The sequence below is a fragment of the Maniola jurtina genome, chromosome 23 (genome assembly GCF_905333055.1).
Source record: "Maniola jurtina chromosome 23, ilManJurt1.1, whole genome shotgun sequence".
NCBI classification, from domain to species: domain Eukaryota; kingdom Metazoa; phylum Arthropoda; class Insecta; order Lepidoptera; family Nymphalidae; genus Maniola; species Maniola jurtina.
This window is the reverse complement of record NC_060051.1, coordinates 741,946-765,707: the sequence shown is the minus strand read 5'-3', so window position 1 is coordinate 765,707 and position 23,762 is coordinate 741,946. Positions and strand designations below refer to the sequence as shown.

General features: G+C 38.6%; 2 protein-coding genes across 2 annotated transcripts in view; both read right to left on the bottom strand.

The window, feature by feature from the left end:
• The window catches only part of LOC123877290 (extracellular matrix-binding protein ebh-like), a 49,300-nt gene extending 41,670 nt beyond the window's left edge, over window positions 1-7,630 (bottom strand). Inside the window, exons 1-5 of the mRNA XM_045923913.1 lie at window positions 7,545-7,630; window positions 3,053-3,193; window positions 1,803-1,952; window positions 1,189-1,292; window positions 469-601 (exon numbers count right to left, since the gene is read on the bottom strand). Coding sequence (XP_045779869.1) covers window positions 469-601; window positions 1,189-1,292; window positions 1,803-1,952; window positions 3,053-3,188 — 523 coding nt within the window. The 5' untranslated portion in view covers window positions 3,189-3,193; window positions 7,545-7,630. The remainder of the gene's footprint in view (window positions 1-468; window positions 602-1,188; window positions 1,293-1,802; window positions 1,953-3,052; window positions 3,194-7,544) is intronic.
• A 1,916-nt stretch (window positions 7,631-9,546) lies between these two features.
• The window catches only part of LOC123877291 (apolipophorins), a 51,095-nt gene continuing 36,879 nt past the window's right edge, over window positions 9,547-23,762 (bottom strand). The window contains exons 38-59 of the mRNA XM_045923914.1: window positions 23,349-23,402; window positions 22,966-23,131; window positions 22,332-22,513; window positions 21,459-21,658; window positions 20,647-20,776; window positions 20,020-20,191; window positions 19,598-19,716; window positions 19,293-19,421; window positions 18,870-19,010; window positions 18,267-18,432; window positions 17,621-17,826; window positions 16,939-17,070; window positions 16,233-16,337; window positions 15,586-15,770; window positions 14,873-15,104; window positions 14,457-14,604; window positions 13,580-13,720; window positions 12,975-13,090; window positions 12,051-12,174; window positions 11,433-11,548; window positions 10,878-11,072; window positions 9,547-10,402 (exon numbers count right to left, since the gene is read on the bottom strand). Of these exons, the coding sequence (XP_045779870.1) occupies window positions 10,385-10,402; window positions 10,878-11,072; window positions 11,433-11,548; window positions 12,051-12,174; window positions 12,975-13,090; window positions 13,580-13,720; window positions 14,457-14,604; window positions 14,873-15,104; window positions 15,586-15,770; window positions 16,233-16,337; window positions 16,939-17,070; window positions 17,621-17,826; window positions 18,267-18,432; window positions 18,870-19,010; window positions 19,293-19,421; window positions 19,598-19,716; window positions 20,020-20,191; window positions 20,647-20,776; window positions 21,459-21,658; window positions 22,332-22,513; window positions 22,966-23,131; window positions 23,349-23,402 (3,177 nt within the window). The 3' untranslated portion in view covers window positions 9,547-10,384. The remainder of the gene's footprint in view (window positions 10,403-10,877; window positions 11,073-11,432; window positions 11,549-12,050; window positions 12,175-12,974; window positions 13,091-13,579; window positions 13,721-14,456; window positions 14,605-14,872; window positions 15,105-15,585; window positions 15,771-16,232; window positions 16,338-16,938; window positions 17,071-17,620; window positions 17,827-18,266; window positions 18,433-18,869; window positions 19,011-19,292; window positions 19,422-19,597; window positions 19,717-20,019; window positions 20,192-20,646; window positions 20,777-21,458; window positions 21,659-22,331; window positions 22,514-22,965; window positions 23,132-23,348; window positions 23,403-23,762) is intronic.

The window sequence follows — 23,762 nt, the reverse complement described above, 5'->3', positions numbered from 1 at the left end:
GGAACTGAAGGGGGTGAAAAGGGGTTTAAATAATTCCTGTATCAATTCAAAAATATTTGTAGAGAAAAGGAAAGTCTTTTAAATCGTCAACATGCAACTCTTGTTGTGGTCAGTGGTGGTGTTATCTACTACAGTTGCAACAATTAAAACCCACCGAGTGGTATAATCTCGATAAAAGTGTGATTCTCTTACGACATTCAGCATAAAAATGCCCATAACTACTGTCTGAGAGTGTTGTGATGCCAAATCAATTAGTTTTTGTGTTAAAAAACTGCGAATTTTCAGATCTTAATATTACTGTCGATTTTGATAGCATCTAAAGTAATCTTGATTTTTTACATATTTGATTCAAACGGTCCAGATTATTTTGATGTAGAGTTCATTAATTTAACAAACTGATGATCTCTAGTATATTATCTAAAACGGTCCAAATAAGAAAATTAGGGGAAGCGTTTTGGTGGACCTTACCGTTGTCGTCAGTTTTTAGTTTCTTGCTCATCTGTTGAAGCTGAGCATCTTTCTCTCTTGTCTTCCTTTTCAATGTTAACGTTCCCATAGGAGATTTCGCAGTTTCCTCTACAGCCTGCGTCTCCTCACGGCACTGAAAGAATACATAACCCGTAGGACACTCAATAGAAGCTTAATTTGTCTGTTTTTTTTAATTCAGATACAAATTAGTCCTTGAGTACAATCTCACCTGGTGGTAAGTGATGATAAAGTCTAAGATGGGAGCGGGCTAGCCTAACAGGGGTATGGCAGTTTTTGTTACACCGATACTCTTTTGGTTTCGTATCGAATCGCTTAATCGCTTGGCGAGACGGCTTTGCCGGTAGGGAGGTAACTAGCCACGGCCGAAGCCTCCTACCAGAAACTTTCAGATTTTGACAAAATAAGAGTGTAAGAATTTATTCCCTCTTATACTCTGTCTCGCTCATTCATATTATGAGCTGCAATGCTGCCCAGCCAATAAAGTACGTTTCATTGCCGCGTGCTTTCGTTTCACTTCTTGCAGTCCTCACGTCCGTCCGTTAAAAAGCTTATCGAAGCAAATAATTTGCTTTTACGAGATATTTCACCAGGCTTAATTACTTCTTTGGATGACAAGACTACTGGCACAAGTTTGATACAAAGAATTAAACTGGTGGTTCGGCGCACAAATGCAGATTATAATTTTAAACAGGCACTCACCAGGCCATACTCCTCGTGGTTGGCGGTACCAATTTTCTCACAGATCACAACCATCAAGTCTTCGATTTTCTGTGATTCATCCACTTGTAGCGTCTTTACAGCACCTTAAATTACGAAAACAATATGATAGATATTAGACACTTAATGGACTCCAGTTTTTGTGGTCGGTTTTAGGCAACTCACATTTTTAACCCCCGACCCAAAAAGAGGGGTGTTATAAGTTTGACGTGTGTATCTGTGTATCTGTCTGTGGTATCGTAGCTCCTAAACTAATGAACCGATTTTAGTTTAGTTTTCTTTGTTTGAAAGGTAGCTTGATCGAGAGTGTTCTTAGCTATAATCCAAAAAAATCGGTTCAGCCGTTTGAAAGTTATCAGCTCTTTTCTAGTTACTGTAACCTTCACTTGTCGGGGGTGTTATAAATTTTTAATTTACACTTGTTTTAATTTAAGTTTATAAAAAAAAGTATAGGTTGAATTTGGATTCCTAATCTAGTTTTTGTTGCTTGTTAGCGTCAGATTAGTCATAACTAAGTTAGACTTGTCTTTGTTTAATTTTTTGTAATAAGAATGTGTCTCCAAAGTCCAAACATACTTTATAAAAAGTTTACTTACCATCTAACATCCGAACTTTTAGGTTCCGTAACTTGGGCAAGTAGAACAATGAATCTCCATCTCTTATCATGTAGTATTCTAGGGTTTTGTTTTCTTGCAGCCAAACTCCAGAACTGTCGTTGTCCACTGATGTCAGGAAGAAGCCGTAATCTGGTGAATAGAGAAAAGCCGGTCAAGTGCGAGTCGGCCTTGCGTACGAAGGGTTCCGTACCATCGTACACTGTATACTGTATAGGTATAGATATTATATAGGTTGGTAACTGTTGTCTATTTTTTTTTGTCATGTAAAGACTTTATGGTTACCGGATTTTTCCTTTACTTGTGCTATGAGACCTACCTATCTGCTAAATTTCATGATTCTAGGTCAAAGGGAAGTATCCTATAGCACAGCCTATAGGTTTTCTTGACAGACGTACAGACAGACAGACAACAACAAAAATCCTATAAGGGTTCCTTTTTCCATTTGATGATAACTAGTGAAATGCATATCACAAACGCATAATTCCGCAGCCATGTTAATAGCTATTAGCCGTACTAGAAAAACCACACCCATAGTGTGCGACAGGTTGAGATGGCAACCGGGGTGGGGACGCCCCTCACACCCACCCGCGCTAACCCACCCACCTGCTGCGGTTGACGTGTGGGTATGCGGGGCATCCCCGCGTCTCATACCCCGATTGCCATCTCAACCTGTCGCGTACTACAACTATTTGTTTTTAAATACTAACTTAGTATTAGCCATATGAGGAAATTTTGATAAGGTAATATAAATACCAAAAATATGTGGACATTTGAATCCATAACTCGTTTTCCCATAACAGGTTATATAAACTTTGTGAAGGTCAGATTGACATCGCTTTATAGGCGTCCATTAGACTATACTAGGTAGGTATTTCGCGACAGGTCGACATGGCAATCGGGGTGGGGACGACCCGCACTAATACGGTGCGGGATAGAGCTCATACCCCGATTGCCACGTCGACGTGTCGTGAAATGCCTTTTTAAAACTTGCAAGGGAAGTTTATCGATTTTCCAGTCAAGTGCAGATTGGTAGATTTTACATACCTTTGAGAATATTATAGAGAACCCTTAGGTTTCCTCACGATGTTTTATTTTACTGATAAAGCAAGTGATACATAACTCCGATCGATGATCCGAAAATTTAGAGGTGCGTGCCAGGGATCGAATTCTGATCCCACAAATACTAGGAGGCGGACGTTTGATAGGTACCCCTATTGTGTTTGGTTTACCTTTATTAGGGTCCAAGGCAAGAATCTTATCTTTGACAATTTCGTGAGCGTCTTTGATCTTGGTAGCGCCGTCGAACATCAGGGTCCTGGTTACCGCGCCCTCGTCCAGCACTATCTTCAGTGATAGTGGCGCCATGGTGGCTGGAATGGTAAGGAAATATCTTTTTACCCGACTACGGTAAAGCCAAAAAGAAGGGTTATGATTTTAGCAGTCTATGTATGTATGTTTGCATCCAAATGCTGTGTGTTCTTTGTTAGTTAGTTATATGTAACGAATTACTAGCAGCTGTTTTTTCAGCTGGTGCAGTGTAGGGATCTCAGTCATCCAATAAATATTTATAAGTATATAATACTTGCACCATTGTCTCATGGAGTCGATCCCGACTACAATGCAGCAATATTATAATGATATCGTATGCCTGTTAAGGTAGACTGTTCCTACCATATACTTACTTGTAAATCGTAATTAATATTATAATTATTAAATTTAAGTAACTATGGCGGGAACGAGGACCCAACTCCTCAACCCTGCTACTGTAAGGAATTGCATTTCTAAATCCTGGTGATCCCACGGGATTATTGAAGGATCATCCGTTTAAATGTTTTTACGAAAGGTACAGAAATACCTTGCATCCCGGGGACGGGCTACTGCGGATAGTCTACTTTTGTCCTGGAAAATCAAAAGTTCCCACGGGATTTTTAATATAAATCCACGCGGCAAAGCTGCGGGCAACGTCTAGTTTCAATATTACTCGATACAAACGACCTCTAGTAACTCCAATGCTCCACACACTTATCTCAAACATTTTTTCTTGATGTATTTGTGTTAGTCATGCCTATCCGCTCATATCCGCTATACTTATTTGATTTAGCATGACGTCATTAAAGATGAGACATATTATTACGTGCAAAGTCAACGATACCTCATTCTTATTAATGATTAGTAATTTGGGAATTATGACGGAACAGAAGAAACGACAAACAAACACACATACTTAATGTAGTCTCTAAAATAAAGTGACAGATAATTATATGATTATTATATTGCTGTTTTATTTCATAAATAACGCTGTCTGTGGAAAAAGACAGATTTAGACAGTCAACACTGAATTATAGAATAAATCCTATTTGACATTTATTTTTAATGCATTGAAGGCTTTCTACGAAAAACTATTCTTATATCACTCAGTGAGGCAGCAATGTACAGCCAACTTATATCAAATTAGCTTGATGGCCAACATTCAGTGTTGATCACAGAGTTGGTCAATTTAGTGAGATTGTGTTGTGGTAAGCCCAAATAGGTCCTCAAAAAGTTTAATATGTATTTAATAGGTATGTAACTACGAAGTTAAACTAAAATTCTTTACTGATTACTAAATTGTAACTAAAAATAAATTATTTACCTTAAACTACACGATCAATCCAGTAAGTAACAAACTCCCTAAACCACTGTAATTACGGTTAAAGCAAAACTAGCACTATTTGTTATCCTTTTGGCTACTATAATGTTCTATGCCATAATAGTTTAAATATTGTTTTTATTTATTATATTATTATTTTTTATATTATATGTATCCCTTTTATATTATATGCAAGTAACTATATTGTTATATATAGCATATACATATATATTTATATATTATATACAGGGTGGTCAAAAAGTCGTGGATCAAACGAAATAGGGAGATAGAGGAGGTCATTTCCAGCAAAAAATATTTCTACAGCATGGCCTTATTTAAATTGCCCTAAGAGTTATGAATATTTTTGAGATTTTTAACAAAATACCAGATTCTCTTACAATTAGACTAATTTAAAAAAAATGAGATAAAAAATAATAAAACAAACGATGCTGTGTCATTACTAGATAATGTATCAGCACTACAAACCTTCTATTGAGGCTCTGGGTGCCAAATTACAAGAGCAATTAATTTTTTTCCAAAACTTTTAAAGCGTTACCAAAAATTTAATGTCACTTTAAAAGCGCACTGTGAAAAAAAAATGTACTACGGAAAAGTGACCCTGTATCAGAAAAACTTGCTGATTTAATGCCAATTTAAATGAGGTATAACACATTACTCTTTGTTTCGTAATTCTGGTATTATAATTGTTTTTTCATATCAAGGTGCAAATTTCAGTAGATTAGTTTAATTCAAAATAATTTTGAAGATTATCATGCTGCTAGTTAAACTGCTAGTTTTTTGTATGTTGGAATGCTAGAAACATCACTGTGCTTGTCACACTTAAAATTTGTGAAAAGAATAGAAACTCTTCACTACCACCTCGTGCCAGAACCACCCAGAACTACCCAGAACGCCCGTCTTGCAAGTAGTTCATCTTTTCTAGGAAACAAAAGGATAAAGAAACTATGCCTCTCGTTCACACTAATCATCATTTCTATTTGCATTGTTGGAATAAGGAAGGATGTGAAAGAGAGGTATAGTTTTTTTATCCTTTTGTTTCCTAGAAAAGAGGGCGTTCTGGGTAGTTCTGGCACGTGGTGGTAGTGAACAGTTTCTGTTCTTTTCACAAATTTTAAGTGTGACAAGCACAGTGATGTTTCTAGCATTCCAACGTACAAAAAACTAGCAGTTTAACTAGCAGCATGATAATCTTCAAAATTATTTTGAATTAAACTAATCTACTGAAATTTGCACCTTGATATGAAAAAACAATTATAATACCAGAATTACGAAACAAAGAGTAATGTGTTATACCTCATTTAAATTGGCATTAAATCAGCAAGTTTTTCTGATACAGGGTCACTTTTCCGTAGTACATTTTTTTTTCACAGTGCGCTTTTAAAGTGACATTAAATTTTTGGTAACGCTTTAAAAGTTTTGGAAAAAAATTAATTGCTCTTGTAATTTGGCACCCAGAGCCTCAATAGAAGGTTTGTAGTGCTGATACATTATCTAGTAATGACACAGCATCGTTTGTTTTATTATTTTTTATCTCATTTTTTTTAAATTAGTCTAATTGTAAGAGAATCTGGTATTTTGTTAAAAATCTCAAAAATATTCATAACTCTTAGGGCAATTTAAATAAGGCCATGCTGTAGAAATATTTTTTGCTGGAAATGTCCTCCTCTATCTCCCTATTGCGTTTGATCCACGACTTTTTGACCACCCTGTATATATATAATTACTTTTTTATGTTTATTAGTATATATATAAATCTTTGTAAAAAAATCCTTGCGACTTGGTACTATCCAACCTCCTTCCTAGAACTTCTCCTTTCAGCAAAGGTTGCCTGGTAGAGATTGCTCCAAGCAATAAGGCCGCCTTTGCACACAATTGTTTTTTTCTGTTTTCTTCTTACTGTGTTGTTATCCTTATATGTGTTTTTGTGTGCAATAAAGAGTTTCTATCTATCTATCTATCTATAATTTAAAATATAGTTGGTAACAATGTACACTTTTTGTAACACTAAACCTCCACGCAAGTTCCGACAACGATTGTACAAAGATTTAATTCAATCGAATTAATTAACTATACGGTTAAAGCAAAACTAGCACTATTACCTATATTAGCCTTTTGGCTACTACAATTTAAAATATCACAATCCACACTTTTTGTAAGACTAAACCTCCACGCAAGTCCCGACAACAACTGTACAAAGCTTTAATTCAATCGAATTACTTAACTATATGTGAACGTATATTATGTAACGAACAGTGTGCTTGGTAGAGTTATTTATTATTACATGTCAGAATCGGAGTAGGTATCGAAATTCGAAACTGCACGGACCGGTCCATTTATACATCTACAATCTACATTCAGCGTTTCAAACCCAGATTAGTATAATAGTGATCTGTGCTCCAAACGGTTACTTTGCAAAATAAAAATCTGTGGTACTTAACCGTACTATATACTTAGGTATATTCAAATTCAAAATATTTTTATTCAATTAGACTTTTACAAGTACTTTTGAATTGTCAAAAGCATCTACCAGTGGTTCGGAATGCCTTTCCTACCGAGAAGAACTAGCAAGAAACTCGGCGGTTGCTCTTCTCTCGTTGGTTAGGTAAAAAATCAAACAAACATCTCAAAAGTTTAACCATGTAAGGTAGGTACCTCCAAAATACTTATAATGACTAGATTATATGACTTTATCCGCGTGGATCGTGGATATAGGTTTTTTAATCCCGCGGGAATTTTTTGATCTATCTCTATTCCAAACAGCCACCAAATACGTCCAGTAGTTTTTGCGTGAAAGAGTAACAAACATAGGTACATACACACACACATACAAATTTACACCTTTATAATATTAGTGTGACTAGCTGGTGCCCGCGACTTCGTCCGCGTGGAATAGGTTTTTCATCCCACGGAAACACTTTGATTTTCCGGGATAAAAAGTACAGCCCACTACGTCCAGTGGTTTTTGCGTGAAAAAGTAACAAACACACAAACACACACACAAACACACACACACACAAACTTTTACTACAATATTAGTGTGATTATTAAAGTACAACTATAAATAATTTTACCTCAAACTACGCAATCGGTCCGGTAAACCACTGCGGTAACGGTTAAAGCAAAACTGGCTGTATTATCCTGCTGGCTTCAATAACAAGGCATGAATCATGCGCCCGTGCGGTCAGATACCAACCTTATCGGCGCGAGGTGCCTCACCGAGCCGAGGTTAACGCTTGACTTTAATGCACTGTTAACGTTAACTACTCAGTTATTGACGTGACAACGTCTTATAATTCGATAGAGCCGGCTACAAGCACGAAAAAACATGACTCATGCGGCGTTACCTCGCTCTGAGGCGTTCCATGCAAGGCTTGAAGTGCAAGCGAGAGCGCGGAACGAGCGACAAAGAAGGACAATCGGCCTTTGTTGTCACGTTCAACTATCGTCAGTAAACCGACTTTACAGACAACCAATTTTTTTTAACATCTTATTGGCGTCGATTCTGATGATTAGAGTATATCTACAATCTACATGGTATTAAACAAAGTCGCACAATAACGCTATCTGTCAAAATCTCAAACCTATTTCACGAGCTACAATCCGCTGACAGACAGACAGACGGACGGACGGATGGAGGGAGGCTTTGTAATAGAGTCCCGTTGGCACCCTTCGGGGTGCTTCGGGTACGGATTCCTAAAATTCCATGGCCCGGCTTTCCTTCTTAGGTATGCGTTGAGCTTTAGCAGAGTGAACTAGAGTGAGGGAACTCTCGGTTTCATCGAATAGACGATATGTCAAAAAGCTTGGCTAACTGTCTTGAACTGTGGTCTTAGTAAGTAAATCACGGTTTATCTTTACTTTATGGTTGTGGCCTACTTTGGAAGAGGCGAGCGTGCTTTGACATTCCTTAATTTGGTTATCTACCTCAGTGCCTTGAAGAGCATCCATACTTTCATACTGATCCATATACGAATATAAATAAATATAATAATATTTATAAATGCGAAAATGTGTCTGTCTAAAAAATCCTGTCAGAAAAAATCGAGTGGGAACTTTTTGATTTTTCGGGTTAAAAAGTAGCCTAATGCCTGTTTCCAGGTTACCAAACGTCCAAAACAGTTTTACAGATGAGCCACGAAAAGCTAGAAGACAGACAGATACACTTTCGCATTTTAAATACAAATAAACGTGATAAAAAACGTAGGTACATTATATAGATGAGTAAGTATTACTAAATGCACGTATGTAAGTGTAATAATAAAATTATTTTAGTTCACTCAGTCCTATTTTTGGATTACTTAATATATACCTACTTAATATTATTTCGCATGGTTTTCATACGTTTTCCTTTATTGAAAACAGTACCAAGATATAATATTATTGTAGGTACCTACCTAATTACCTATAATAATATACATTAATATTCGTAATCACTTGTCTGTTACGTTGTTCTTGCGTCTGGTATCTCTCTGGTCGTGTCGGATTGCTGTCCCAGAGGATTACGAGAATGAAGAAGTAGAGTCATCTGTCAAATGCATCTACCTACCACAGGGACAAAATATCTTTCCTACCGAAAAGAGTCAATAAGAAACTCGGTTCTTTTCAAAGATTTGATTACAATGCTATGACCATGTATAAAAGTACCTAATTGTGGTCCCGCGCATTGCTGGAGCGAGCTGCATATCAAATCCACGTGTGAAGTTTGTGTAAAGGCAAGTCCAAATAGGTTGCGGATTTTTGTTATAAAAAGATAATAATCATTCCTACAAACGACTTTTGGACTTTCCTGAAGCGAAAGTGAAGGGAGCGGTAGTAGTCGCAAAAATACAGCTCGATTGCGGTAGAATGACAGCTACAATGTAACAATCGCAATCACCTGTGATTGGTTGACGCTCTCTCACTATTGGCTACAATGCATTAATTGTTGCAACAAGAATAGGATAAAAGCCAATAACAACAATTGCGATTGTAATAATGATTGATGCAGGTTCGAGCTACTGGTAACGTCGCTATGTCGTCTACGTGAAATACAAAAATTAGTATTTGTTGGGCTGAAGAAAAAAAAACCAAAAATGTAAATAATATATTTTTATTACATTACAATTTGTTTTAATACAGCTTCCGATTAAAACTTTACATTTGGTTCGGTATTTTGACATAAATAGTTTAGTCTATACTTAACAACATTTGGTGAGTCTAATATATACAGGCTCTAAGATAGGCTGATAAAAAATAAGAATCAAATCGATAAAATAAAAAAATTAAAATGTGTAATTTACAATAATTTGTTCTCGAAAAATATTTTCGATTCCTATATCGTAATTATTATTTCTTCAGAGATGTAGCTAGAGAAAAAAGTATAGAAGCGGATTATTGAATTATTATCGAAGTTCAATTACTCAAATGTTTTTGGTATTTATGGTAGTTTAAGTTAGAAATGTACAAAATCTGATTTTCACCAACAAAAGATTAAAATTGTAACATTGAAATATAACTTCAGTTGTACAAAAAGGTAACTTAATGGAGCTTGATATTTGTATTGTACTTAGCCTTATTTGAATTTAATTTTTTTAGGTTGAGATAAAAACTGTCTATCATTTTATTAAAATAAAACGAAGCCATCTCTAACCAATCCTAAACTAAATACAAAAATCTAACTTCAAACCTTAACATTACTTCAAGCAAACATTTCAAAAGGAATTAAACCCTTCTGTACTATAATCTCTAGCTACGACCCTGCTTTTTTCCAAATAAAATTTCAACCAGAAAACAATCAAAAATTCTTATTTATTATCAACTTATATGAGATTTTTTTTTCAAAAATTCCTCTTTCCTGATTTTGCTGAGCCCGTAGTGGTAAAACTAAGAATATTTGGTAGATGTAGCGCTGGAGATCAGCGATGGGCTGTCTTTACTTTCGTCTGCGAGCCTGAGGACAAAATAAAAATATATTAGGTTCAAACTATTAATTTTTTTTATTCGAGGACTGATTCAGCTACTAGACCCATGGGGGTCTTAAAACGTTGCGCTTTACAATGCGAGTGAGGTCACCATTTTAGCACTTTGGGAACCCAACGTCTATCAGTTTTTCGAACTACGAAGAGGTTGGTAGTTTTTGATGAACTTCCTGGCGCAGTAATAACCGCTGTGGTCTTATTAGTGGGAGGTCTGTTCTCTGGTCTGGTCTGGTGAGAGGCTACGGCCATCGCTAGTTACCACCCTACCAACCGTACCGTACGGCCAAGCGATTTAGCGCCGGTACGATGCCGTGTAGAAACCAAAGGGGTATGGGTTCAATAAAAACTGCCATAACCCTTCCAGGTCAGCCCGCTACCATTTTAGACTGCATAATCACTTACCACTAGGTGATTCAACTTGTATTTAAATAAAAAAAAGACACATACCGCTTCTTTCCTCTCCTTAACGACACAGACGGACCGCGCTCTGTAGATGTCCACGTAGCTGCAAGTGCAGACCTGCAGCAGGTTCTCATGCAGCATGCGGTTCACGATGGAGGTTGCAGCGGTCTGGAGGTACTGCTTCTGCTTGCCAGGGTCGCAGGCGGCGAAGGTGGTCGCTGAGAATGTGTAGCCTTCCGTCTGGGAAAAGAACCGATCGGTTTGTAAGTGGTTTTTAGGGTTCCGTACGTCAAAAGGACAAACGGATAAAATAATTTTGTTGTCTGTCGTGTCTGTCAAGAAATTGTTATAAGATACTTCCTGTTGTCCTAGAATCATGAAATATGGCAGGAAGGTAAGTCTTATTGCACGGGTAAAGGAAAAATCTGAAAACCGTGAATTTGTGGTTACAATATCACAAAAATAAAATTCAAAATGGCCGCCATGTCAATTAAAAAAAATTTCAAAAGGACATATATTATACAGAACTGTTCGTGAAAGAGTCGAACTCGTATTTAATCGATTTGAACAGTTTTTTTTTTTTCAATGTTAGAAACTTACATCTTGCGAGAATTCAATGCAATCGTCTACCACCTCCAAGTGGAGAGTACTCCTCAGGGTTTCGGTTTCCTTCTGTTTCTTGTCACCCAGCAGTAGCACGCCGTGTTTGGAGAAACCTGTGAAAAGAAAATAATAGTTTATAATTTTTATGATAGCGTTTTTACCCACACTTCAAGGAAATCTGGTACAGGGATAGCTTAAATTCTTGGGCTGGACGTAAGATACTTTTTATCCCGGAAAATTAAAGAGTTCCCACGGGATTTATACAAAATCTAAATCCACAGTAAGTCGCGGGCATCAACTAATCCGTAGATACTAATATGATAAATGCGAAAGTATCTATCTGTCTGTTTGCTACCTTTCCACGGCTCAACGGAGTCAAGTTACATCCTGGGGTTACATAGGCTACTTTTTATCCCGGCAAAGTAACATGTTCCCACAGGAAAACAGAAAATTCAAACGATTTTGATGAAACTCGGTACAGAAATAGCATCTCCGGGACTGGCATGGACTACTTTTAATCCCGGGAAAACAAAGGGCTTCCACGGGATTTTTAAAAATCTATTTCAACGTGAGCGAAGCTGCGGGCACCAGCTAGTTAGAAATAAAATATCTTACCAACAACTTGGTTGACATCCTTGCCACCTCCGATCTTTATGCCAGGAGTTCCCTTGATGAGGGAGTAAGACAGGCCGAGGTTTTTGAAGAAGACGTCGTACATCACCGAACGTAATGAGCTTGTCTGGAAAATTAATAGTTTATACTTAGAAACTTAATAATACTGACTTAAGAAGTAGATATTATTAATAAAATATTAATAGTTTATGCAACAGTGGCATAAAGCGGAATTTACATTACGAAATTAGTTTCACGACATTAATTTCACTATCAATTGCACGTGTAAACGTCTAATTTCGTAATGCACGTATTCGTTTGATTTACACGTGCAATTGATAATGAAATTAATGTCATGAAACTAATTTCATGCTACTAATTTCGTTATGTAAATTCCGCTTAACAGAGGGTATAAAAACATGAGTGCTTTAATACCTAATTAAGTAGAGTTTACCAATCACAATATTTTTCTAACAAAATAGTGCTATAGTGAATTTTTTAATATTTTAGATGTATGTGGATAAAGTATGTCAATATGTGTCACATTTTGATTTCGTAATTAATTATCACCACTATATCGTACAAATTTAACAATTTCGACTATCAAAAAGAGTACACAATTGTACCTACTTTGAATAAATGATTTTGACTTTGACTTTGACTTTAATTAGGATTTGCATGGATAAAATAATTAAAACAAGGACTGTCCCGCCATATTGAATTTTTCTTTCAAGTTTTGGAAAACAAAAATCCTTCAAGAGATCTATGTTTAGCAGAGGATGTCTATAGGTTGACGATAAAGATCTTTTTTTTCATGCAGGTGGCTTTCATAGGTGGCTAGCTACTAGCTAGCTACCTGCAGTATACCGTAGTACCGTGTACCGTAGTAGGAGTGGAGTAGAAGTAGAAATGAGATGGAGTACTCACCAATATATCCTGTCTAAAGCAATAGTCGCCAATACCACTGATCATGTGCTTGACCGCTCCAGCGCGCAGAGGCAGGTCGTAGATAGTGTCGTATGAAACCATGATGTTTTGGAGACCTGGACGAAAATAATATAATAAGAGATTTGTTTAATTTATTTAAAACTAGAGGATGCCCGCGACTTCGTCCGCTTAGGTTTTAAAAAATCTCGTAAAAACTCTTTGATTTTCTGGGGTCTAGTTAAGCTAACTCTGTACCTTTCATTAAAATTAATTTAACCGTTGGGCCGTTAAAAGCTAGCAGACAAACAAACACACTAGCGCATTTATAATGTTAGTCAGAGAAGGGTTAAGGCCATAGTCTGCCACGCTGGCCCAATGCGGATTGGCAGACTTCACACACCTTTGAGAACATTGAGAACTCTCAGGCATGCAGGTTTCCTCACGATGTTTTCCTTCACTATTAAAGCAAGTGATATTTAATTGCTTAAAATGCACATAACTGAAAAGTTAGAGGTGCGTGCGTATAATATTAGTATGGAATAAGTATTTATTCGTCCAAGAATGTAATATGGATTTTTGATTGCGAGCAGTAAAGTGGAACTTACCGAAAGTGACCCTGATGTTCTCAACAATATTGGCGAGGTATCTGATGTAGTAGTCGGTGCGAGGGTCTCCCACTTGCAGTGACTTCATCTTGTTGTAACGAGACTGGTCGTCGAAATGCACCTTGGCACTCTTCAGTTTTACTGTGGGATAGATTATATATTTTTTTTAAATCACTATCTACCTAGTAATGAAAACATCATTACAAGCTTACAGAGGGACGTATTGCTACGTGCTAGAGTTATATGTAGAATTCTTTATTGCACACACAAACATAATATACAGAGTGTGACCAGAACGTTAGCAAAAAAATAGCGTTATTATTATTATTACACTATCTTAACACAATCCGATGCAAATAACCACTTGTTTTATCTTGTAGTTTTAGTGATTAAGTGTTTTTCAAACCCGCAATATATAGCGTGCTAAACTCGGGACAATGCCCCACCTAAGACGTGGCATTGACACCGAGTGACCTATTTACGTAACGTTCGTTGACCTCTAGCTTCAGTCAGATGTTTTATTTGCAATATATTGTAAACTTTTAAAAAATATAGACTATTTTTATCCGCGTTTTTCTTGGTGGTACCTTTTCAGTACTATCACCTGTCATTGTTTTTGTTAGCGTCCTGGTTACACCTTGTATATAAACAGAAAACATTATAAGATACATAAGAAACTATACAAGACGGTGCAATGGCAGCCTTATTGCTAAAGCAATCTCTTACAGGCTGGTGCAAAATGAAATAATTAATCCATACTACATAGATTAAAAAGAGAATTTTCCAATCCGTTCCATCAGCCTGTATGCGTCCACTGTTGGACATAGGCCTTTCCAAGAGCCCTTTATAAAGAAAATAAGAGGCTCAAGATACTTACGGTCAGTGTCATAAATGATGGGGTATGGATACTTGGAGCTGATGCCGACGAGGTAGACCTTGACGTCTGTGATGCGCTTGCTCTTCAGCTGGTCGATGACCTGCCCCACCAGTGGGACTATGAGCTCCTTGTACATTTTTTCGGAGGACTGTAACAGATAAATTATTTCTTCATGCGTCTTTCTGGAGATAGATCTGATACGTCAGTTAATTTCATCAATCATCATGTAGGGATTGATGGAGCAGAGTTCTGACGACCTCTCTGGCGCAAATGTGAGTGCTGTGGTCTTATAATAAATGGGAGCGCCCAGGTTTGATTCTCGGCAGGGCAATTTGGGAATATTCAATTTCTAAATTGTCAAGGATGGTGTATATTCATCCAAGAGAGCGTGCAACTTTTCACCTGTTTTCACTTACCTCAGTAATTTCAATAGTAACAATGATGTCGGCTTGCTTGGTGGGCATCTTAATGTCGTAGATTTCTCCGATTTCCCTGGGTTTGTCCGCATCAGTACACTTCAGACAGTGTGCAGGCAGGATGGCCGGGAGCAGGCCAGTTTGTGCAAGGATGGCGTATGCTCGTCCAAGGTCGCAGGCCTCTTGTGCTGCTTTGGGGGAGTCTTCGCCGCAGGCGTGGATGCAGGCTTGTCTGTGAGTTAAGATGTTTATTTATAGATGGGTCAAAGTTAAGCAAAGAAGCTGTGAGGTGAGACACCCAGCAGAAGCAAACCTTCTTTCTTTCTTTTTTTAAATCTTTACTGCACACAAAAGGATACACAAAAGAAAAAACTAGGAACAGTACTTCACAGCATGCAAAGGTATTCTTATGCTTTGCACTACCTACACTATAAATACGAAAGTGGGTTGATTTGTCCTTCAATCACGCCGCAATGCAACAACGGATCGACATGATTTTTGCATGGATATATGTAGATAAAGACCTGTACAGTTACGTACTCGTAGGCTATTTTTTCCGGAAAATCATAAAATATCCACGGGTTTAAAAGAAAAAAATCTAAATTCACACGGACGAAGTCGCGAGTACTAGCTAGACTGTTTATAATAATAAGTAGAACCTTACCGAATTGCTAAAAAGATGATAAGATGGAGAAGATTATAGAAGTACGTACCTGAACGGATGGTTGTCCAGCAGCAGAGACAAGGGTTTGAGGGGTGAGGTACCACCGAAGACAGCCTCGCAGGCCGCTGGAAGAGCCATGTGCATCTGCTGATGGTCGTGAGCTGGAGTCTCCACAGGTTTGCAGCTGCCCGCCAGTTTGTACGCGTTTCCGAAGTCGCTCTCTGATGTGACGATCTAGAGCGATAGAAGATGGTTAAGTTGTGACTAAACAAAAGTGCCAAACCGGTAAAATGTGTGCCTCCAGGCATTTAATCCGTTAATTAAGAAATGTTTACAAGCATGATCTCTTTGTAAAGGAAGGGGGAGCGGTAGAGAGGAGAGGAGGTAGGGGGAGGGAGAGGCGATGAAAGAGAGGGGATGAAGGATGGGGGAGAAGGAGAGGGGAAGAAGGAGAGAAGGAGAAGGAGCGGGGTAGAAGGAGAGAGGACGAAGGAGCGGGGGGGAGGGAGAGAGGAGGGAGGAAGGGGCATCATGCTCTCCTTCTTATTTGAATGTAAGTTAAAAACTAACTAAAAAGATATTTCTGATTGTAAAATATAAGTAATATAACTAACTTTAAAAAGATATCTCTGATTGTAAAATATACGCAAAAAAGAATGGGACATCTCATGGGACATGGGAACTCTGAACGCTCACCTTTCCGTTGGGTACCCTGAAGTCGTCGAAAGGTTCGTTGTTGCCGTCTCCGAGCAGACCACGAAGCTTGCCGTGGTAGAAGCCGGATACTTCAACGTAGCACACCTACACGAAACAGAATTGTTATAAAACTTATGAATTTCCTAGCCTGAAAACGTAAACATATCACTTTGGTGTAATGCGATCATCATCATCATCATGAACAACTCATCGCTGGTTCACTACAGAGTACGGGTCTCCTCTCGGAATGAGAAGGCTTTTGGCTATAGTCCGCCACCCTGATCAAGTGTTAATTGGTAGACTTCACACACTTTTGAGAACATGGAGAACTCTCAGGCATGCAGGTTTCTTTACGATGTTTTTCTTTTGCAAGTGATATTTAACTCCGAAAAGTTAGAAATGTTTGCCCAGGATCGAGTCCCTGACCTCAGATTAGGAGGCAGACGTCCTAACCACTAGGCTAAAACAGCTTTTGGAGAGTTGTTATAAAACTGATGAATTTCCTATAGGTACTGAAAACGCAAAAAAATTATTGTGGTATGATGATGATGATGATGATGATGATGATGATGTGTGGATGCGATAGATGCTATAAGACAACGATGTGATGTGATTCTATGAGGGTTCTTTTTTTCCTTTGAGGTAGCGGTACCTTAAAAATCTGAAGCCACCAGTTTCAAAATAAGTTATCTTTAAATATGCTTACCTCAAGTTTGCTGGTACAGAAGACCATAATTCCGTACAGCGATCCCATACCGATGCGTCCCTTAGCCTCCCTGAATGCGAACACCTCCTTCTCGATAACTGGGTAACCGTGGTTCGCACCATTCAGAGCAACCTGGTGAAAAACATGGGAATTAGCATCGTCATAGTTTTATAATTTAAGTGATTGTGGTTGAGTCGCTTTTACAAGAATTTCCCAATTTCACCATAAAATCTGTAAGACACTTCAAAATCCAGACTCCTATTACAAGTTTTCGATTTAACAAATGCTGAAAAATTATAGATTTACGTCATCACCAATGTAACGTAGGTTCTCACCTTCCTGAGCATAACATCAACCTGGAAGTTCTTCTTATCCTAGCTTACAACCATGCGCACCGTAAATGTTTTAGCTGTTTATTTTCTTTCTGCTGAATCTGCCGCTTTTATTTTCCAGGGTAGTTTTAGGATATCCATTTTAGTATTGGCTGATGATAAAAGTCGTGATAATTCTCTGGAATTATCATCATTATTCATCAACCCATACACTCCACAGCTGAACTTAGATCTCTTATAGAGACTTTCTCATGCCAGGGTCTTACAGCACCACTATCCAGTGGTTCCCTGCGACTCGTTTGATGTCGTCTGACCTAGTCTGGAACTATAGTACGGTTTAGTATACTCACTTGTCCGTTCTCCTTCAGCTCGATAGTGATGCCGCTCTTGTCTTCCAGGATGATGGCTTTGGGATGTCCGTTCTGCAGCTGGCTGATAAGGGTGAAGTTGCGGTCGACGTGGTCGTGCGCCAGCACGTAGCGGCACGTGCCAGGGAAGGTGAGGTGGCGGCCGTCGAATGTGAAGATGTGCATGCCATTGACGATGACTGCACGCACTGTGGACAAATTATTACCAATAGAGTAAGATAATTTGACGAATTCCCTGGCGCAGTGGTGGGAGCTGTGTCTTATAAGTAGGAGGTTCTAGCAGGGGCAGTTTGGGAATTTGTAAATTGTCTCTGGTCTAGTCTGGTGGGAGGCTTCAGGATTTACCATCGCGCCAAGCGATTTAGCGTTCCGGTAGATACGGTGCCGCGTAAAAACTAATCAAGGGTATTGGACTTATTGAACTTGCCATAGGCTTTCCAACAGCACGCTTCTATATTAGACTGCATCAAAACTTAACACCAGCTAGGTCACTGTCAAGAGCTAACTTGTATCGGAATTTAATTAAATGTATTATCAAATATTTAGTCAGATCCGGTAGAAGCTTCAAATGTTAATCAAGCAAATAACTTATCACTACAGCAACAATAGTTTTCAAAAGTTTACTTACTCTTAGCTGGAACCTCGTCGAGTGGGTTCAGGCTTCTTGGTCTGTAGGCCTTGATCAGAGTCAATGGGTTCATGAAGTCACCCTGGAGAGCCTGCGTGATGAGGCTCAAGCCAGCTGAGCCCTTGAACGAGGGCAGCGATATTGGCGAGAAGCCTTGGAAGTTAGCCTGAGAAATACAAGGGTATATTAAGTAGGTATATTTTCTAAATATGTAAAAGAAAAATGTGACTGGTTGACTGATCTATCAACGCACAGCTCAAGTCGACTGAAATCCGACCTTTTTCAATATGACTGTAATGTGTAGGTACTTTGAGTATTTTCAATGTAATTATCGAAACTATGTGAAAGAGGAAGAATTACTGGATGGATCGGGCTATTTGGCATGAATATAGCTATTAAGACTGTTCAGAATCAGAAGAAAGTTGACTGACTAACTAACTGGCTGATCTATCAAAGCACAGCTGAAACTACTAGACTGATCGTTCTGAAATTTGGCATGCAGATAGCTATTAGGACGTAAGTTACATCCTCTAAGAAAGGAATATTGAAAATTCAACCCACGAGGTTAAAATAGGTGAGAAATTAATCTAATTGTGTTCTTACAAAGCCGATAGTGGGGTAGGAAATGCCGTATTGTCCTGCGGTCTGACGCACGTACTGCACCAGGGAGGTGACGGCAGCAACCAGTTTCTCGTAGACAATCCTGAGTTCCTTCTGTTCGTCGAACTTCTCTTGACGCAATTTCTGTTGGAAGGAGAAGAGTAATATAAGAGAAGGATATTGAATAATAATATGGAGTTAAGTGAGAATTGATGGATGATAACCTAGTGGTGACCTCTGATGAGTGAATAGGCATCTTCTAGATAAACGTGTCCCATCTTAGGCCACGTCATCCATTTCCATCAGGTGTGATTGTGGTCAAGCGCTTGCCTATAGTGAATTAAAAAAAAAATAAGTGTTGCAATTTATCCACTCAGCCTTTCCCAACATCATCAACCCTATTTATTCATTCCTATAGATACAGACCTTTTGGGCATAATTGCGAAGGACATCGAGGAAGGTCTTGGCCTCTTCAGTGGGCATGACCTCACGCGCCGCGTGGTAGGCGTCGTTCATGAGGCCCAGGAACTGTTCTGGTACTGCTAACTCTTGCCACTGTGGAAAAAGAGAAGAAGTTTTTTAAATTAAAATTTAAAGAAGAAGAATTTTAAAATTTATTTTTCGTTTTTTTTTGTCATTATCAGTAATCATCAGTACTGTCACCTGTCTTCATTTTTGCTAGCCATTAAATTACAACCTGTAGTTTTAGGGTGAATTCAAAATATCCATACCTTGTCTTTGAGGAAGGCAACGAAGGGCATCTCCTTGATCTGTTCAGATAGTTCAGATATGAATGCGGCAGATTTAAAGCGCAATTCCTTGAGCTGAGCGACCACGATGCGAGTGAGGTCTGTAAAGAGAACAACTTTATAGTTTGCAGCAAAGATATTCGATTACTATGGGCCTCATAAGAAAGCTCAGTCACTCAGCGCGCGATGCATGGAGAGAGCTATGCTTGGAGGGAGTAGGTAAGTAAGAGAGGAAGATGTTGGTGAGCTCTTGCAGTTCGACTTGAGTCTCTCAAAGAAATGTATGATGATGGTGATATTAAAGCAAGATGTAGACAAAGAGCGAGAACAAGCCCATACCTTTGAAGATTAATTAGGGAGGGAGTAAGTAAGTGAGGAATCCATACCTAGTGAGGAGTGCATACCTTTGAAGATTTCAGTGAAAATGTTAGTGAGCTCTTGCAGCTCAGACTTGTGCTTTTCGAAGAAGTCCATGATCATGGCAGTAAAGTGAGCCGCCGCGTCGAGGATGCCATCGAAGTAGGTCATCACCAGATCTGCTACGTTGGAGTATAGCTGCTTCAAGCCTGGGGCGATCTGGATGATGGACAAACAAGATAAATGGAAAACCCACAAACAAAAGAAGATTCTATAGAGTTGGTTGGTTGGTTGGTTACTTGAGAGACAAATCTTCAAATGGCTGCCAAACAGAACAGCTGTTCTAAAGTCGCCATCTTTTATCGAGGTGTTCCACGAAGGGTTCCTTATCATCGTACAGAAATAACACTTAAATTTTTATATTTTTATCGTCATTTCGAAATTTTTATTATATGTTGTTATAGCGGCATTAGAAATAAATGCTCTGTCAAAATTTCAACTCTCTACCTATTACGCGCTTCACGAGATACAGCCCACTGACAGACAGACAGGCATATGGACGGACGGACGGACAGCGGGGGTTTAGTAATAGCCACTAGGCCACTTTCACTCTTCGGGTACTGAACCCTAAAAAGCAGGTTCACAGAAAATCTAGGTAAAATTATTTAGCTTACCTGTTTCTCGTACATTTCGACAATCTTCTTGCTAAGCGACGAGACGGTTTCGGCGAGCTTGTCGGCCATTGGCTTGAAGGCGGTCACGATATCGTCGATCAGCTTCGCAATCACTTTGGCGAACACGTGCCTTTAACAAACAAGTTTTTTATATAATAAAATAGCCAGCAAACGAGCAGGCGGGTCACCTGATGTTAAGTGATAACCATCGCCCATGAACATTTGCAGCACCAGAGGTACCGCCAATGCGTTGCCGGCCTTTTAGGAATTTGTTGGTCCACCCCTTGAATAACCCCATGTTATAATCTAGTGGGAACACCCCCGATGGAACCCCAGGTAGAGTGCATACCTACATATTTTAGAATAGGGTATTTTGCCCCTTTTTTGAAAAGTGTCTTAATTTGATTCTAAGGTGACAAAAATCTCACAAAAATATTACTCGATCAATAAATACAATAAAAATGCATTTAAGTAAATAAATTTTTCCGCGAAAACGCTGGCTGCTATTTTGTTTTGTTGAGTTGTTATGGCTTCACACGGATTCATACTTCTTAATGAAGTACATACATACAACTACAATCTATATGATGTCACAGTCGAAATTTATCATGGCGGCTACAGCTTCGTGCATTTTGAATATATTATGAAGTGAAATCTTTAAAATGAATTATAAAATTCATTATATGATTTTATAAACCGAAATCAATATTTTTAGAAAATGTAGGCTAACCAACTAACGTCTAGTCTTTATTTTAAACCACATTACAGCTGCTAGGTCGTGTGTCTTTGGACGAAAACGTAAGATTACTTACATAGCTTCCGAGATCTCCTTCAGAGCCTTGTCATTAGAGATATCCTGGGCCAGCTTCTCGAAGTCGTCCCTGTACGCTTGTTCTAGCTGTTTGTATGTTGGCTCGATTCGCTTTAATGTATTTTTGACGTCCTCATTTGCTTTTTCACCAATATTCTTGATACGCTCTTGTAGCACACTTAGGTCCTTCTTGAATGCACCCTGTGGAAGAAATATTTAATCAGTATCAAGAATCAGAAGCAGACTTTAGGTATCTCAAGTTATTAAAAATAAAATTACAGAGTTATGCTAATGATGAAGGAAAGCATCGCAAGGAAACCTTTATGGCAGTTTTCCATAATGTTCTGTTAATCTGCACTACGCGAGCATGGTGGAGTAATGCCTAAATCATTGTCATTCTGAGAGGAGCTCCATGCTTATGTACGGGAGCGGTGTATAGGCTCGACCGTACCAACGGAGATCTCCCACCGAGCGGAAGATCTCCGTTGGTACGTTTGTCTTTACTCGGTAACGCCAGCTGGGCCAATGGTTACATGTTGAAACTTCTATAATGCAGATTTCTAAACGCTCCGTTAGTGCGATTCAGATTTGCGTATCCTACTTGCACTTAAGCCTTTAAGTTAGATACTCGTGCTGCTATTGCAAAACCGTCGTGCAAAGCGTTGTGAGTGGCTTGCGGTTTCGGTTCGTATCGATGTCTTTGTATGAGTGAGAAGCGTCTTCTTCTTGTCACTGTGGCGACCACCAAACTTATGAGGCTATTTATTTAATTTACAGACTAGCGCTTGGCTGCAATCACACCTACTGGCAAGTGATAATGCAGCCTAAGATCAAGCGCGGTTGCCTAGAAGATGCCTGTTCACTCTCGACTTACCACGAAGTAGTTGAAGTTGTCCTTCGAAGCGCCATAGTCGGACTTGACGAGGTTGTCTTCGATGAACAGGGCGCCGTGGACGATGTTCTTCTTGTTCTTGTGGAGGACGATGTCCACGGACACGTCCACGCGCTTCTCTGGGTTCAGGTTGGCGACAACGGACAGCTTGCGTTCGGATTCATCTGAAAACAAAACGACGAGTTAAATAAATTGAATAGAATTTGCTTTATTAGTTGAACCAACCTATGATATAATAATGGCAGTTTTTATTAGAATAGAATAGATTTTTATTCAAATAGACTTTTACAAGTGCTTTTGGATCGTCAAAGAATTTACCACTGGTTCGGAATGCCGTTCCTACCGAGAAGAACCAGCAAGAAACTCGGCGGTATTAGGGGTATGGGTATATACGGGATTATCCCGGAAAATCAAAGAGTTCCCACGTGATTCCTAAAAACCCATCCGCTTAACCGATTTGTATGTTTGGTACCGAGGTAGCTTGCGTCCCAGTAATTGACATAGGCATTTTATCCTGGAAAATCAAACAGTTCCCACGGGATCTTTAAAAACCTAAATCCACGCGGACGAAGTCGCGGGCATTATCTAGTTATAAAATATATTATTTAAGACATACCTTTGTAGCCAGTAGTGAATTCATAGTACTGGAAGTCCTTAGCCACGGCGTACATTGTGACTGGTTTGCCTTCAAGAAGACTGAACACCAGGTCTGCTTGCTGCAGGTTGTCCTTAGCCGTCGCTGAGCCTTCCAGGTCGATGACCTTCACCAGTGGAGTGTCCAGCTGAAAGGAACATTTTAATAGTATTCTTGCACGGTGTTTGAAGCGTAAGGTTTTAAATATTAAGTGGGACTCCAGCATATAAACCCACGTAGTTTAAACTGGAGCCAAGGATTGTAAGATGTGTTTTTTTATAACTTTGGATAAATGCAAAAAATTTGAAAAATCAATCCGTGAAACTAGTGAGATTTCCAAAACAAACAAAAAAGTTATTCCTTACCAATAATTTGATGTGGACAGGGTTAACTTCCAAGAAGAATTTGGCTTCGCGATCCTATAACCAGAAAAAATACATACACAATGAGTACACATATGTACCTACATTGTACAAGTTATGATATAAGTAGTAGATTCATCTTTTGCGAACAACATTTCCAATAGGGTCTTGGACTTAGTAAAAAAATAATGTGATGTTTTGTATAGGGGTAGAAATTATTATTAGAGAGAGAATAATTTAAAAAATCATGATTTTTTAACAAAATTAATTATTAATGTCACGCTGTACGAAAAGCGATTAATGAGGTCATTAATCCTTACGCCTTAGGCGTAAAGGATAAATATTTTTCAATTTTGAACATAAAAATAGGAGTAATTTCTGCAGGAAAATATTTGTCGTTTAAAAATGTGTACGGAA